Source organism: Electrophorus electricus, chromosome 1 (assembly GCF_013358815.1).
Source record: "Electrophorus electricus isolate fEleEle1 chromosome 1, fEleEle1.pri, whole genome shotgun sequence".
In the NCBI taxonomy this organism is placed as follows: Eukaryota; Metazoa; Chordata; class Actinopteri; order Gymnotiformes; family Gymnotidae; genus Electrophorus; species Electrophorus electricus.
In genome coordinates, this window is record NC_049535.1 from 22,854,075 (window position 1) to 22,867,965 (window position 13,891).

At 48.6% G+C, this 13,891-nt stretch overlaps 1 protein-coding gene and 1 long non-coding RNA gene across 4 annotated transcripts in view; one reads left to right on the plus strand and one right to left on the minus strand.

The window, feature by feature from the left end:
- rbfox1 (RNA binding fox-1 homolog 1) overlaps positions 1-13,891 on the minus strand; it is a 182,934-nt gene that overhangs the window by 100,622 nt on the left and 68,421 nt on the right. For 2 of the 3 annotated variants that reach the window (XM_035523560.1, XM_035523568.1), the window contains exon 2: positions 13,120-13,161. In XM_035523560.1, the coding sequence (XP_035379453.1) occupies positions 13,120-13,161 (42 nt within the window). Of the gene's footprint in view, positions 1-9,212; positions 9,438-13,119; positions 13,162-13,891 lie in introns of those variants that run through there. The other variant, XM_035523570.1, reaches the window with a different exon arrangement.
- Positions 5,121-6,380, plus strand: LOC118240950. The gene is made up of 3 exons (XR_004775731.1): positions 5,121-5,434; positions 6,135-6,221; positions 6,306-6,380. It is a non-coding gene; the product is annotated as an uncharacterized LOC118240950 (long non-coding RNA).

The window sequence follows — 13,891 nt, forward strand, 5'->3', positions numbered from 1 at the left end:
TGTCGTAAGCAGGTCGCTAGCGTACCAGGCCTCGTCGCTGTGGGCTGCGGTTAGCTGCGGTTAGCTGCGGACGGAGCTAAGGCGCTCTCCCCGAGCGGCATCTCTTTTCACAGCGTGTCAATAGAGCGGGAGGTGGAGGAGCACTCCCCACATGCATCCCCTTCTCCATTTGGAGTATTTGACACAACACCCTCGCCCCCATCGCCTATTCAGGTTGCGCTAGGCTTTCCAGTGGGCTAATGATGTTCCCTATTGTTTCAAAGGTTCCCTAGCAAATGCCGTGTGTATGTGTATGTGTGGATTTGTGGATTTGTGTGTGTATTGTAGGGGTTTGGGAATAAGGAGTGTCAGAACTAGCTGAGAGGGAGGGAGAGAAAACGAGACAGAAAGAAGCAGAGACAGACAGAGAAGAGAGAGAGAGAGAGAGAGAGAGAGAGAGAGAGAGAGAGAGAGAGAGAGAGAGATGTGTGTGTTTGGGCACTTTGAGCTTTCTCATAGCACACACCCTGTCAGCACTCCTTTTTTTGCTTACTATTACTCTCTATTCCTAGCTTAGGTATTAATAGCTAAATGGCACCATCAACCTATGTGTGTATTTGTATGATTTTTCCACCATTAGTATATCTGAACATTAATTACTTCAGTGCCCCAGGTGCTTAATAGAACCCCCGTTCCTCTAATTGCTAATTGAAGTGGTGATGATTTATTAGTGGCGTGTGATTACCTTAGCTACAGAGGCTAATGCTGCCATAATACCAATTATACTCAGCTCCACACACGTAGTGTGGAAAGGACAGCATGGAGTCCACACTCTCACTAGTCACCTGCTCCGTGCTGTTCATCTGCTGGCCATGGGTAGTGCAGACAGGTACAATATGGACTCTTTTGGCTTTAATATCGACTGCAGGGAGTCGAGGCAGCGGGGTGGGGTGGGTGGGGGGTCATTCCGTTCGAGCAGTAACGAGACCTAAAGTTATTTTTCGACCGAGCTGCTTTAATCTCCCAAACTAAGGGACCGTGAGTGATTATTACCTACGCCATTAAGCTCAGGTGATGTGGCTAAAACGTCGGTGGGATCACTGGAATGCAGCTATAGGATTCCTATCAGTCTGAGGGTCTCCTTGGGGGGGGGGGGGGGGGGGGGCGTCTGAGCAGTCACCTCCACTGGTCTAACGTGGCTACTGATGGCTCGTTTAAAAGTACACCGCGCTGACACGTTGCACGATGGGGACCGCCCACCGGTTGCACAAGCGGAGTTAGCCGACATCGCGGCTTGCAAATTACGGCCGGATGACAAGGTGGTGGTGGTGCCTCTGGTGGAGGGGGGTATTTGGGGGGAGGGAGAGACATGAAGAAAAAAAACCACTTTCTCTTGAACCTCAGTGAATACACAGAGATGAGTCAATTCCCATAATTAAAGAGTCATCCTCAGACACTGCGCTGTCAGGCGGCGCACGGAGGGGCCCCGGATTCTGCTCCAGTTCCGAAGCGTTTGGGAGTGATGTTTCTCTGACACAGGAGCGCCTTTACCTGCTCTCTCCCTCCAGTGTGCATAATGTCCATCTCATTACAGAGCCTGCGGACCGGCCAGCTTCAGCAGACACACAGCCCTAATGAGACGATAAGCTTCCCAAGACGCCCTCTGTCCACTCCCACTGTAAGCTGGCACCATAAGAAAGGACAGACCTTCTCCCTGGCCTCCTTGAGTCCTTCGTTCTTCCCTCTTCATTTTATCATAGGTTTTAATTTAATGATGCTGGGGGCTTCATTAGGAATCAGCAGCAAACCCATTTCCAAAGAGAATCACTTGCAAGGTTATCACTTTTGAGGCTTCAAGTATTTATTTATCCTTTTTAAAGACTAGTGACCCAGCACCGATGCCGAAACCAGCAGAACGCGTGGCACGTGGTGGTGATTCGCTACGCTGCGCGGAAGATGGAAGGTACGGAACACGGAAATATGGAAGCACGACCGCGCTGGCCCAAACATTCTGCCGCATGATACAAGCCAATGAATGATGCAGCTATCAAAAGTCCTTTCAGTTTGTTCTGGTTACTGCTCTCCCAAGAGCTTTTGATGTCATGCAGCAGGGCTCTGTACGACCTCACGAGCGCTACACAACCACTGCAGCCTAACGGCTTTTCCGAACTCCCATCCCGAGCGTGAACGCACAGCTGCAGGCTTGTGAATCGTTATTATTGCTGTTCAGATATTTGCCCTGTTGAAGGGCGCAATTAGGATGCGGGGGTCTCCTTGCTGAACCTTTTGTTTCTGGTAGGGAATGATGGGATCTTAACCTACGACCTTGCGTTGGCGTGTGCGCGCGACCCACCGTGCCACTGCACATACCAAAGGAGCAATAAAACAGGCAAATGTCGAGCACCTCGAGTAAACATTTAGTAGGAAAGCAAAAAGCTTTTTTCCAGATAGGCGAAGAGACAAGCGTTAGTTCTGTGCAATGCAATGAATCACAAAGGCAGGACGATTGTTTTTGGGCTTATTTTCTTGCTCGAAAGTGTCAAACACAATCTCCCATCAATAAAGGATAGCGACTGTAGGCTGCTGGAGAAAAATAAACACCGCTTGTGCCGAGGTGTTCGCTCACCTTTTCCAGCAGTTTTCTCTCATGCCGCAGACACTCAGAGAACCAGGCGGAAGTGGGCCGCGGAGCCAGCCGGCGGCCTGAAGGAGGCGTGCGCCCGTCTGGCGATAGCGCGCACCTGGAAGGGGACAGCGGCTGCCCCAAGGCAGAGACACACATGCTCCGCTATCGGGTCAGACCCCACCCAGCGCAGGATGCGGCGGGAAGTACTGCGTCGGCAAATCAGCAACACATCTCTGAAAGTACGACCTGCCCTGTGTTCGCCCGGTTTCGCATTCACGGGGCCTCTCGTCAGGGGTGCTCACAATGCGCCAGGGCCCGTCTGGCGTATCTGTGCTGCGGTCGTTATCCCTCTCGCTATCGCGACGCAGAATATACATCTCCGCTGCAACCGTCAGATCTCCTGAAATCAATATCAGCCCATTTACCAACGCAAAAAAACCCACAAAAAAGTCAGGCAGGCTGCGCTCGCCGATACTGCTTCGCCTTATCAACACCAATACGTCGTGGCAGGAGGACAGGAAGAAGTGCTCGATTTCGGAACCGTCGCTTTCCCGCTGATGTTAACATGCTCCCCTCGAACCCCCCGGCCCCCTTGATCTATTTGTGTGCACTTTCTCACGTAAGGGGCTGCGAGGAGGATTCACGCCGCAGACTGAGCGCAGGACGGGATCCATCCTGGAAAGCTGCTAATGGATTAACGAATGACGCGCGGCATGGGTGGGGCTTGGGTGGGGGGCTGTTCAAATAAGAGGTGGGGCTCCATGGACAGTGACCCAGCCAGACGCCCCCTGGCCCCCTCGGAGGGCGCAAGAAGGTTGCCGTGCGCATGGCCCAATTATGCACTGCTAATTGAAAATGTTAATCTTGTCACATTCAGGGGCAGACAGGGTTAAACTGGCAAAACTGCAATTCACTTCAGGGCCATATCGCCGGTTCAAATGAACTAGATGATTAATCCTTTATATTCTTTGGGGATTCAGGGAATATCAGCAATTAAATTAAAAACTACAAAATGTATGATCCAAGACGGGAAAAGGGTGAAGGGAATCATGAAATGCTGGAACTCATTTTCCTCCAAACTGTTACCTTATTTGTGTTTTAGCGTCCCTGTTTCTACCAATCATAACTAGATTTGACAGTGACGCAAAATCTCACTGGAAGCCCTGAAACAGCCCTTTTCACATGAACAAACAAGTGCCCAAACCAAGCAATGTGGCTTTAACAGAAAGCCCAGTGTTTCTCAATGGAATATCTTTATGTCTACCAAGCCTTTGTTGTTTGATCGTGCCTGGGGAGCTCTGCGTTGGAAGGCCATGCGTGACAGTGTGTCCCCGAGACTGTTCAAACACCACGTGCCCATTACCGGGGCCGCAAACGATCTGCGTGACCCCGCCCTCTTTTCTTTCTGGTCAGGGGGAAGCATTCAATATTAAGCAGACCCGCTGAACTGGCACAGGCACCAAAGGCAAGAGCCCAGCAATTGGACTGCCCGTCGCTGATATTTGTAGATAAATGCCACGTCCCCAGAGGTTCCCCTGCAGTGAATTATTAGCAAAGCTTCATTGATCTCTCTCAAAATGACAATAATCTCCAGTTTCATCCAGGCCTTTACCGGGGCTTCCAAGTGCATCACGCTGCCGGGCTGCAACTGTTATCACAAAGGTGTTTTCCCGCGCAGGCTGCTCTAACGCGGAGCGCAGATCCCGAACTGCCGCTAAAGTGATTTCCTCCTTCTCTGTGGTATATGCTGCTGTTGGTGTATTGCCTTTTATAGGCTCAATAAAAAGGGTGTGTGTGTGGGGGGGGGGGGGGGTTCCCTACTGCAATGCTCTGCGCCGAACGTGGATGGACTGGATTCTTTTATGGTGATGAATACACTGATATAATAAAGGCTGTTTATGGAGGCGTTCGCAGCGCCTCTGCTCCTTGGTTTTATCTGTGGCAACAAATTTCATTACAGCGGCGGCCGTTTCGTGCGTGCCACCCTCGCTGTGCCGGAGTGGAACGGAACACGACCGATCTTTGAGCGCAAATGATCCAGTCCAAATGCCTACATCATTTTTTTTTTCGTTCCTTTCATCTTAGCATTTTTCACTGTAACAAACAAATAACAGTAATACAGGAATAATAAAGACCCATGATGATATAAGCATTAAATTCATAAGACTGGGCTTGCTGGTTTTAACACGATGAAAAAAAATCAGTCTACAGGATGAAAATGCTAGAATGCTAATATCCACGTAGCGCTTTGAGATGGGGCATAGTGCACACCATCTCACTGTCCATGACAGAACTGCATAATGCCAAAAAAAAAAAAAAAAAACGGTTATAAATCTGGAAAGATGAAAGGCGGTGAGGAATATAAATGCTCTTACGAGGCTTCAGTGCTCAAAAGGGAGCAGTAAACTCCTGATCTGTGAAGAAGCTAACATAAGAGCCGTCTGGCGCTGGGTCTACCTGTCAAACCCTCATCTGCCATTGCGACAACTTCTCCTTCTGTTCCAGAAACGGGGGTGAACTCTTGCTCATCCTGTACAACATGCCGCTCCGTGACACGTGGTTACCGGCAGGGCCGCGCCTTGTGCGATGAAAGTCAGCCTCCGTGGTGACAGTGGGCGACCGGCTGGCCTGAGACGAGGAGGGGTCCCCAGGGGCGCGGGGAACACATTGATGGAGCTGAGCAGGATCTCCTCGTGGCCAGGGGCTCGCTCCCTCCTCCTTCCACAACCAGTGTCCGCTGCGGGCAGGCGTGCAAGGCCTCTCTCCCCGAGAAAGCCACAGGCTCAGCTCAACACCACGTAATGAAATACAGCAGCCCCCTTGTCACAGGTCAGCAACCCACGGCACTCCTGGTCTGGCATTCCAAATGCCAAGCCCATTTGTTATGAAAATGCTATGCATTGATTTGTCATAAGCTGGAAAGCTCCATCCAAGGGGCAATTTTTAAATCTGTGCGTTGCTGACTCGATGGCCCTGCTATTACCATTAATACCTTTCATGAGCTGCCAGCGCCTTAGATTAGAGAGTTTATGTCTGCTCAGTCCAGCTGGTGTTAAAGACTGAACACAGAAGATGTAACCAAAGTTCTCATGCGAGTGCACACGATAGATAGGGATTGTGATGTACAGCATGAGCAGATCTCCACAGCCAGACGCGTCTAACCCTGCTAGGGCTTACCCGAGGGTAACGTGCACCAAGCTGCACTTGTTCAAGTGCCAGCCAGATGAAGAAATGACTACCTCACACTCTAAGCTATGAGGTGCCAGATTCTGAGGTGAACTGTCAAACTTACATATAAGATGAACTGTGAATGTCTAAGTCTAATTTCTCTGGGACTCTTTCTCCCAGTAAGGGTTTTAACAGTACTGCATTCTTTCTCATGATTTGACACGTCCTACAAAAGGGACCAAACCGGCATTCCGGTAGGAGAGATTCCTGTAAACGACATGCAGTGAGTTTTACACTGTGCTGGACTTGACCGTTTCAGAAGAGAGACCCGCTTATGACGATGAAAATAATCTCTCCACAGACAACGACGATGACGATGATGATGATAACTGGGTTCTGCCGCTCACAGCTGATTGGGGTGTGAGCAGGCTTCACTCCAACTTGCTTGGTAAGTATGAGCCATGCTGTGTGATTGGGTAATCGTGACAACAGTGTGAATTTGCTAAAACCCTACTGAATACCGTGTGTGCAGATTTGGGCCGGCCGGCTAGAGCCTGGCCCAGGTTCGATCCGACTAGGACACACGTGAGAAAGCACAGCGGGACCGTGGCGGCGAAGCACGCACACGCCCCTGCCGCCTCCCCGCGCTCCCCATCACCCCGCAAATCCCACGCGCAACTGAGGGCGACCTTTCTCAATCAATCGAATAAACTGCTTTCGTAGCACCTATCGGAAGCCGAGTCTGACGCGGCACCTTTCGAAGCGGCAGGGGCCCCTGGAGGGGAGAGAGGAGGGAGAGCGCAGGGGTGGCCCCCTCCAGGCCCCTGGCACGGACGCTTGCACGGCTCCTCCCGCATCGATTCGTACGCCATCCAAATCCTGCCTGGCCCCACTCCAACACACACCAGAGCAAAGCGGGGGAAAAAAAACAAACGCAGCACTTTTTAAGAGTGGGCAGGAGGCTGCTATTTGGCGAGGGGCAGCGTATGAGAACGTGAATACCAGGGTTATCCGTGCCATCACGGCTCGGTTGCCAGCACTGTGGACTTAATGCTGGTCATAATGCGGCATTACTTCAAACGCCCGCGGCAGTGGAGATCTCAGAAGCCCTGTTACAGGGAGAGCTGCGTGTAAAATTAGCCTCGGCCTGCTGACATGAGCCACAAGTCTACAGCAGCACTGGACACGCGCAGGCCCCACTAGCCAACATTTGGGGCACAAATGGAGCTCTCAGCAGAAACATCATAACCGAGCAGCAAGCCCTGAGCATTGCCCACAATGCCTTTTGTCTAACGCCCTCAGCACAATGGTGGAAGGTGATCTAAACTCTCACATGCCCACACAGAATGTTATCTGCTCTGATATTAATCATAGCTTGTTCTTCATCTAAAAAGGAATTGACTATTTCTTCCATTATTTAATCAAATTCAGTGTATCCAGTGAAAATGGATTTTTTTTTAGATGTATAAAAGATATGTTTATTAAAAAAGAAACAGGCATCATTTGACATTTGATGTGGCAGAGTGTCTTTTAATTTGTAGCATGTCTTTTAATTCTCGGGATCCTATTCCACTCGTACACAAATCAAAATGCAAAGAGAAAGAAAAGAGTTGATGAGCAGTATGTGCTTTCGTTCAGAAGAGTTATATGAGCACCCCAAGGGAAATTTCAGCCATGACTCTTTCTTCAGCTTATATTCCTTCAAGACCATCCATGTTCCAATTAAACATTCAATATTCATTCTTTTAATATAAGGAATTCTATTCAGTGTAGTTACACCAATAGGCAATTGGAGACTCTCAAGTGTGCTTAAGGCACCAGTCAGTCGATTTCCACAATACAATGTGTATAACCTATATTCATATATAGAAATGACACTATACTCAATCCTTAGACTGCTTATTCTGACTTAAGACCTTTACTAAGGTCACCTCATGCACTGTGCATACAAAGGATTAAACTCAAATGTTAGATAATTAACTAATTCCACAAGTGATAATGCTGCATTCTGGAAACAGTGCTTTAAAACACAACCACCACCACCCCACCAAAAAAAAACTTAAATAACTTAATCAAAGCTCAGATAGTTATTTAATCTTAATAACAACAACAAAAATGTTAACAAAAACAAAGGGTTCATTAGCACTGAAAGCATTACATAAACCTTTTAAACAAAACAGGAAAATAAGTCACAACACACACACACACACACACACACACACACACACAGTCTTTATGTAGTTTACATGGCCAGTGCTTTCCACTGATCGATGGGACTGGAATTATTTCCTAAATCCAGAAATGAGATAATCCAGTAGAGGAAGGCACTTGCAGTACACTGCCATAAGGGCATACAGCATTTATGAGCTACAGAGCAGTGGCAAAGGCAAAGGTGCTGTTGTTAACACCCCAGTTATCTGCGCTGTGGCACACACAGTACCTTAGATACATTAAAAGCTCAATTTACGTCTGTCCAAGTTTGCTTAAAAAAAAACCTCCCCAAGACTAAAGAACTAAAGCGACGGGCAATTCTCCCTCTGTCATTTCTTTTTTTCTTTTCTTTTTTTTTTTTTTTTTAAGTGAGCACGCAAGTGTCATTTAAACTGCCCATCAGATTAAGGCCGATTAAAGGGAGATTAATTTCCTGATAAACCGGCACTGTAGAGAAGTCGGGCGGGTGCTTTAAATTTACCACGCGGGCAATTAAGCGTGGTGAATTTTCCCCAGCCAGGGCCGATTCAGAGCGATAATGGCAGGTGGAGCGACGGATAATGAGCGGGCCGGGGCGCGCTCGCTCGGAGCTCTCCAAAGAGCCTCCCCGTGCCTTAACCCTGCAGCTCTAACCGCGCGCTTCGCCGCGCGCTCCGCTGCCGAGATGACGCCGTGGCATGCGGTGTTTGTGACGCAGCCGTTTAGCCGTGCGAGGGCGTGTATGTAAAGGAGAAGGGTGTTCAGCGCCCTCATTCACAGAGCAGTCTGAGACAAGGCGAGGCAAGAGGGGAAACTTGCAATCGTACGTGGGAACCCACACCTCGTATATCCACGCTATTAAATTAATTACCACGAGCCAGTGACAACCCTGCACTCCACACGGCTCTCACCTGTGAAACTCCCACCTACACATGGGAATGGAGACGTGTGCAGCTTATTAGGTACACAGCTCTAAGGTATGATAACACACAGACACACACATGCGCATACAAACGCGCGCGCGCGTGTGTGCACAGACACACACGCACACACACTCATATCAATAATTGCAGGCGCGCGCGCGCACACACCCCCACATACACACCCCCACACATACACACACACATACATATTAACAAGTTACTATACAGTACTGCAGGCAAACTCACGCACAGGCACACACAGCACAGGTAGACACCACCCTGGGCACATAGGATCCTGACAATTGATGGAGACAGATGTTACATACCCACAAATACATCATCATCTTGAGCGAGGGGCCAGGTGCTCTTGTCGACAGCAATACCGAGTCTCCTTAGTTTGGCAAGTTCTAGAACTGAGCTAAAGAAACCCGAGTGAATCCTCTCCCGCTCACCAGCTCTTTTCTATAATTTATATCTATCAGTATAAAATGCTTAGTAGGATGACACCCAGAGGAAGGAGCACTATCTTCACCGGAGTAAAAATGCTTCTAGCAGCCTTCCTCTTCTTTTTTTTTTCCTGTCCTTTTTTGCTCTCTCTCTCTCTCTCTCTCTCTCTCTCTCTCTCTCTCTCTCCCTCCCTCTATCTCTCGTTTTCCTCAAGCTCTTCTCTCACTCTTGCACTGGCAATCCTTGCTTAGGCAACAATTCTTGACGTATCTGTTTAATGAGAAGATCCGTGCAGTAAGGAAGTCCAGTAAAAGTGTGCTCTCAAAGAGAGAAAGAGAGAGAGAGAAAGCGGGAGAGAGAAGGAGATAGGAAAGGGGGAGAGAGAGAGAGAGAGGGGAGGTGGAGGGTGAGGGATGGGGTGACGGGGGAGGCTTTTCCGACACACACACACACACACACACACACACACTTACTCACACACGCGAGCACCCACATGCTGCTCGGAAAAAGGTGCAGCACACGCTGGCATACGGAGCAGAGTTGTCGGATGATGGGGGATGCGCGGACGTTCTGAAAGGGGGTCTGGACAACCAAAGGGCTTTTTCCTTCAGTACAAACTGCTCACCGAATACCTCAAGCACGACGGGAAAAGCCGAAGGGAAGGAATCACAGGCTCCCGCTCTTGTGTCCGGAAGGACAGTCGGAGCACAGGCACATGACCAAACAAGCATCCATCTCTCCGCACGATTCAGGTAGGGGGGTGGGGGTGGGGGGAGACTCAAGGAGCGGAAGACGATGCATGCGAGAGAGGGAAAACAATAAAACAAAAGATGAAAAATTGTTGAAGGGGATGAAATGGAGGCATAAAGGAAAAAAAGCATCGGCCTGTGTGAATGCGGAGCTTGTGCCTTATGGAATGTTTTTCTGTACCCCTCCACCCGCAACTCCTGCCACCTTCCTCCTGAGTTAATACGCTGGATATAAAAGCAACGTGTGCCATGACCGTGGCCTCCTGGCTTGACTCTTTCTGCCTCCTGCCTCTGACTCTGCCACATACGCTGCTTCCCTCCAGCACTACAGCCACCTACTGACTTCGTGGCGCTACTGCGAGTCCTGCGACTCGCTGGTGACGTCCGCCGGCGCCGCCTTCCCGCTAACCCAGACGGCGGGCTCACCACCCAAATAAACACATCTGAGCCTAACACTAATTACTCCATTTCAGCTGGGGGGAGGGGGGTGATGGTCAGGGGTGGGAATCGACTTTAATTCAGACACTATTCCCCAGGTATCTGGGAGAAACTCACGAGTAATAGAAATGCGTGTTCTACAAAGGCTTGGAAATGGGAGGGGACAGGAGAGGATATTGCAGCGTGTTTGCAATGGCTGGATGTTTTGTGTGCGTGTGCGTGTGCGCGTGCATGCGCGCGTGCACTCATGAGGGTGTGTAAGTGCGCACACGCATGTGAGCGTGTGACATTTAGGTGTAATAAAATTGCAGTGCATATGCAGTTATATTAGAGGTCAAATGAAATAATGAGACTGGCGAGAAGTTACGGAAGCCTCCCGGAGAAAGAGAAATTATCGACTTATCAAAAGATTAACCTGAGAAATGAAAGCGCTTAATTTAAACCTCTGCAAAGAATACCAGAGATGGCCCTCGCACGGAGCTCAGTCACGCCAGTGCGCTGCAGCCTGAATATCTCAGTCAACGTCACAAAACAGACATTACAATAGCTACCGTAGTACAAACTCTCTCTCTCACACACACACACACACACACACACACACACACACACACACACACACACACACTCACACACTCACACACACACACACACACACACACACACACACACACACACACACACACACACACCCTGTGGTCAGGGCTGCTCCACCCACTTACTGACTATAAATCACACATTCTTAAATCAATTCTTAAAAGGTAATGGTACTTCTAAAAACAGATTTAATTATGTGCTACGATGTAACAGATCTTCCTTTCGTTAAACACCAGGGCATCCATGGTCTAACGGTCTGAGAAGTTAAGTTAAACATGAAAGCAGGTCTGTATAAACGGAGAGACTGGACAGTGCTGTCGTCCATTTTTGGGGAAAAACCCCCCACTTAACCTGAATTGGCGCAGTATGGTCTGGCCATACAGCCGTGAGAAGAAAATGGAGGTTGCAAGAATGGAGTCTCCAGCAGCCCTGTGAGGGATGGAGCAGCAATTACCAAAAGTGCAGGAGAAGAGCCGCCTCCTTCCAGACACTCCACAGCTCCTGCTTTAATTGGATGCAAGCTATCCGTCGCTGAGGATCATATTCCAATCAAAACTATTGATTATGTTAATCTCTGCTTTTCAGTGAGGCAAAGGTGGAATTAAAATCTGAGGAATAAGGATAGGATATGGGATAGACATCACCTATAAACCTCTAGAAGACTATACAGTTTATATATATATATATATAAAAATATAAAGAAAGAGAGAAAGGGAGAGAGAGCAAGAACCTCTCCAATAACAGTCATTATAACACAGAAAACGGCTTCCCCAGTACTAGGAAAAGGGATGTGGGGAAGAAGAAGAAAAGCAGGTTTTTTTGGTTCAGATCTGCAGAGGAGAAAATTAAAAGCCCATTTGTGATCCAAATCTGCTCAGTTCACGTCCACTCGCTGCTCTAATTTCTAGAAAGTTCAGATCATTAAAAACAAATAAACCAGCGAGTGGAGCCTCTAAGAATTGGAATGATGATGGCGCATGAGCAGGGGCGTCAGACGCATTAATCATCCCGCTGCTCTCTGGCTTAAAATCCCTCAACAAACCATGATAAATTACAGCAGAGATGGAAGACCTGGAGCACAGTGCGCCCTGCTGACTGCATGTCATACAAATCTGTCCCCCGGCTCGCGTGTGCTCAGGCAGCCACGCCCATCGCACCGTCACGTGCGCAACAGCCACGCCCCCACCTCCCCGCCCCAAATGCCCCGGGGCCGATGCGCGGCCACCGACGCAGGGGTTTTGAAGAGGATGAAGAGCTGGAGGAGATTCTTCATCAGGAGCGGAACTGATGCTTTCACCGCTTGACATTTGTATGTGTACGTGTGCACATGGGTGTGTGTGTGTGTCTCTGTGTGTGTGTGTGTGTGTGTACATGCACGTGTGTATGTATGCCTGTGCGTGCAAGTGGACACTGAAATTAAAAGGTTGATCCAGAAAGGTGGGCTTGGTTGTATTTTGGCTTACATACTTGGCTGCAGTAAATAGGTTTAAGTTGAGAGGAAGATGATAGTTTTCCACCCATTTTTAGTGTTGTATGTTAGGCCAAAAACACTCGGTCCCGGCAAGCACTTTAGGCCTGTTGGGCCTTAACAAAAAAGTGTGCCCTATACACAGTTACTGGAAACAGAACATTAGAATTCCACAGCAGGCTTCCTTTTTTTTTTTTTAATTAAAAAATGAATGAATTGACACTCCATGATTTGACACTCCACTGACAATATCTGACCTTCAAGCAAAATGTCAAGGGGAAATCCCTCCTGGATGAGCATACACTTTTTTTTTTTGTGCAAACAAATGAACTGAATGTGTGATTCCACCAGTTGATGTGAAAATCTGTAATTGGAGCAGACAGAATATTTCACGCAATAGCAGTACTAGCATAAGAAAGAAACACAAACAAATGCATACTAAAAATACTAAAACACATCTAGGCACACACACACACACGTGCACCAAACACACACACGCACACGCATACACAAGCCCAACATTACAGCGTCTCTTACCCTGAGTTGGTCTGCGTCGCAACTCATTTGTTGCCCTGGAATCTGTCAAAGGAGACACACAAATTATAGTAACACATTACACACCAAGTACTGCAGCCCTCCTCCCTCCACCAAGTAATTACAAGTCAATCAAACAGAGCAGGCTGTGGAGCGGGAAAATGAGATCTGTCAGATTTGAGGTTTGGTCTGTACAGCCATGCAAGAGGGAGCAAAAAAAAAAAAAAGACGATGGGAAAGGTAAGGCCGTTGTTTCCATGCCAGCGGGAGGGACCAGGAAATTCTACCGGTAATGATGACAATGGCGAAAAATACATTAAGGTGCATTCCATTCCGCATGCCTCAGCCCCAGACTTTAAAACTCTGTAACACCGTTAACGCTGGCCGGAAGACGGAATTATAGAATTAAGAATTGAAGATCCAGTTAGGCGGAGTGGGCCACACGCGTAGAGCACGCTGTATGCGGCCAGAATATCAGTGGCAGTGCGATCACAATCTAACCCCCCCCCCCCCCACCAGTTAAATGCCATTAACTGTTTCACTTTCCACTCTGTAACGCTTAGCCTGATTTCCAGGGCAGGCCGCTGTGCATTACGCAGCCTTCAGAGTGCTGCGAAATACGATTTCCAGACTAAGATTCCCTAATTGGACATGGCTTCAGGAAACACCCAAGAAGAGGATTAGAACAGACCGATAAAACGGAACGAAAGGGAGAGGAAATCTCTTCTACTTGGTGTGCTCAAAAACACATGCGTGCAGACACGCATGCACACAC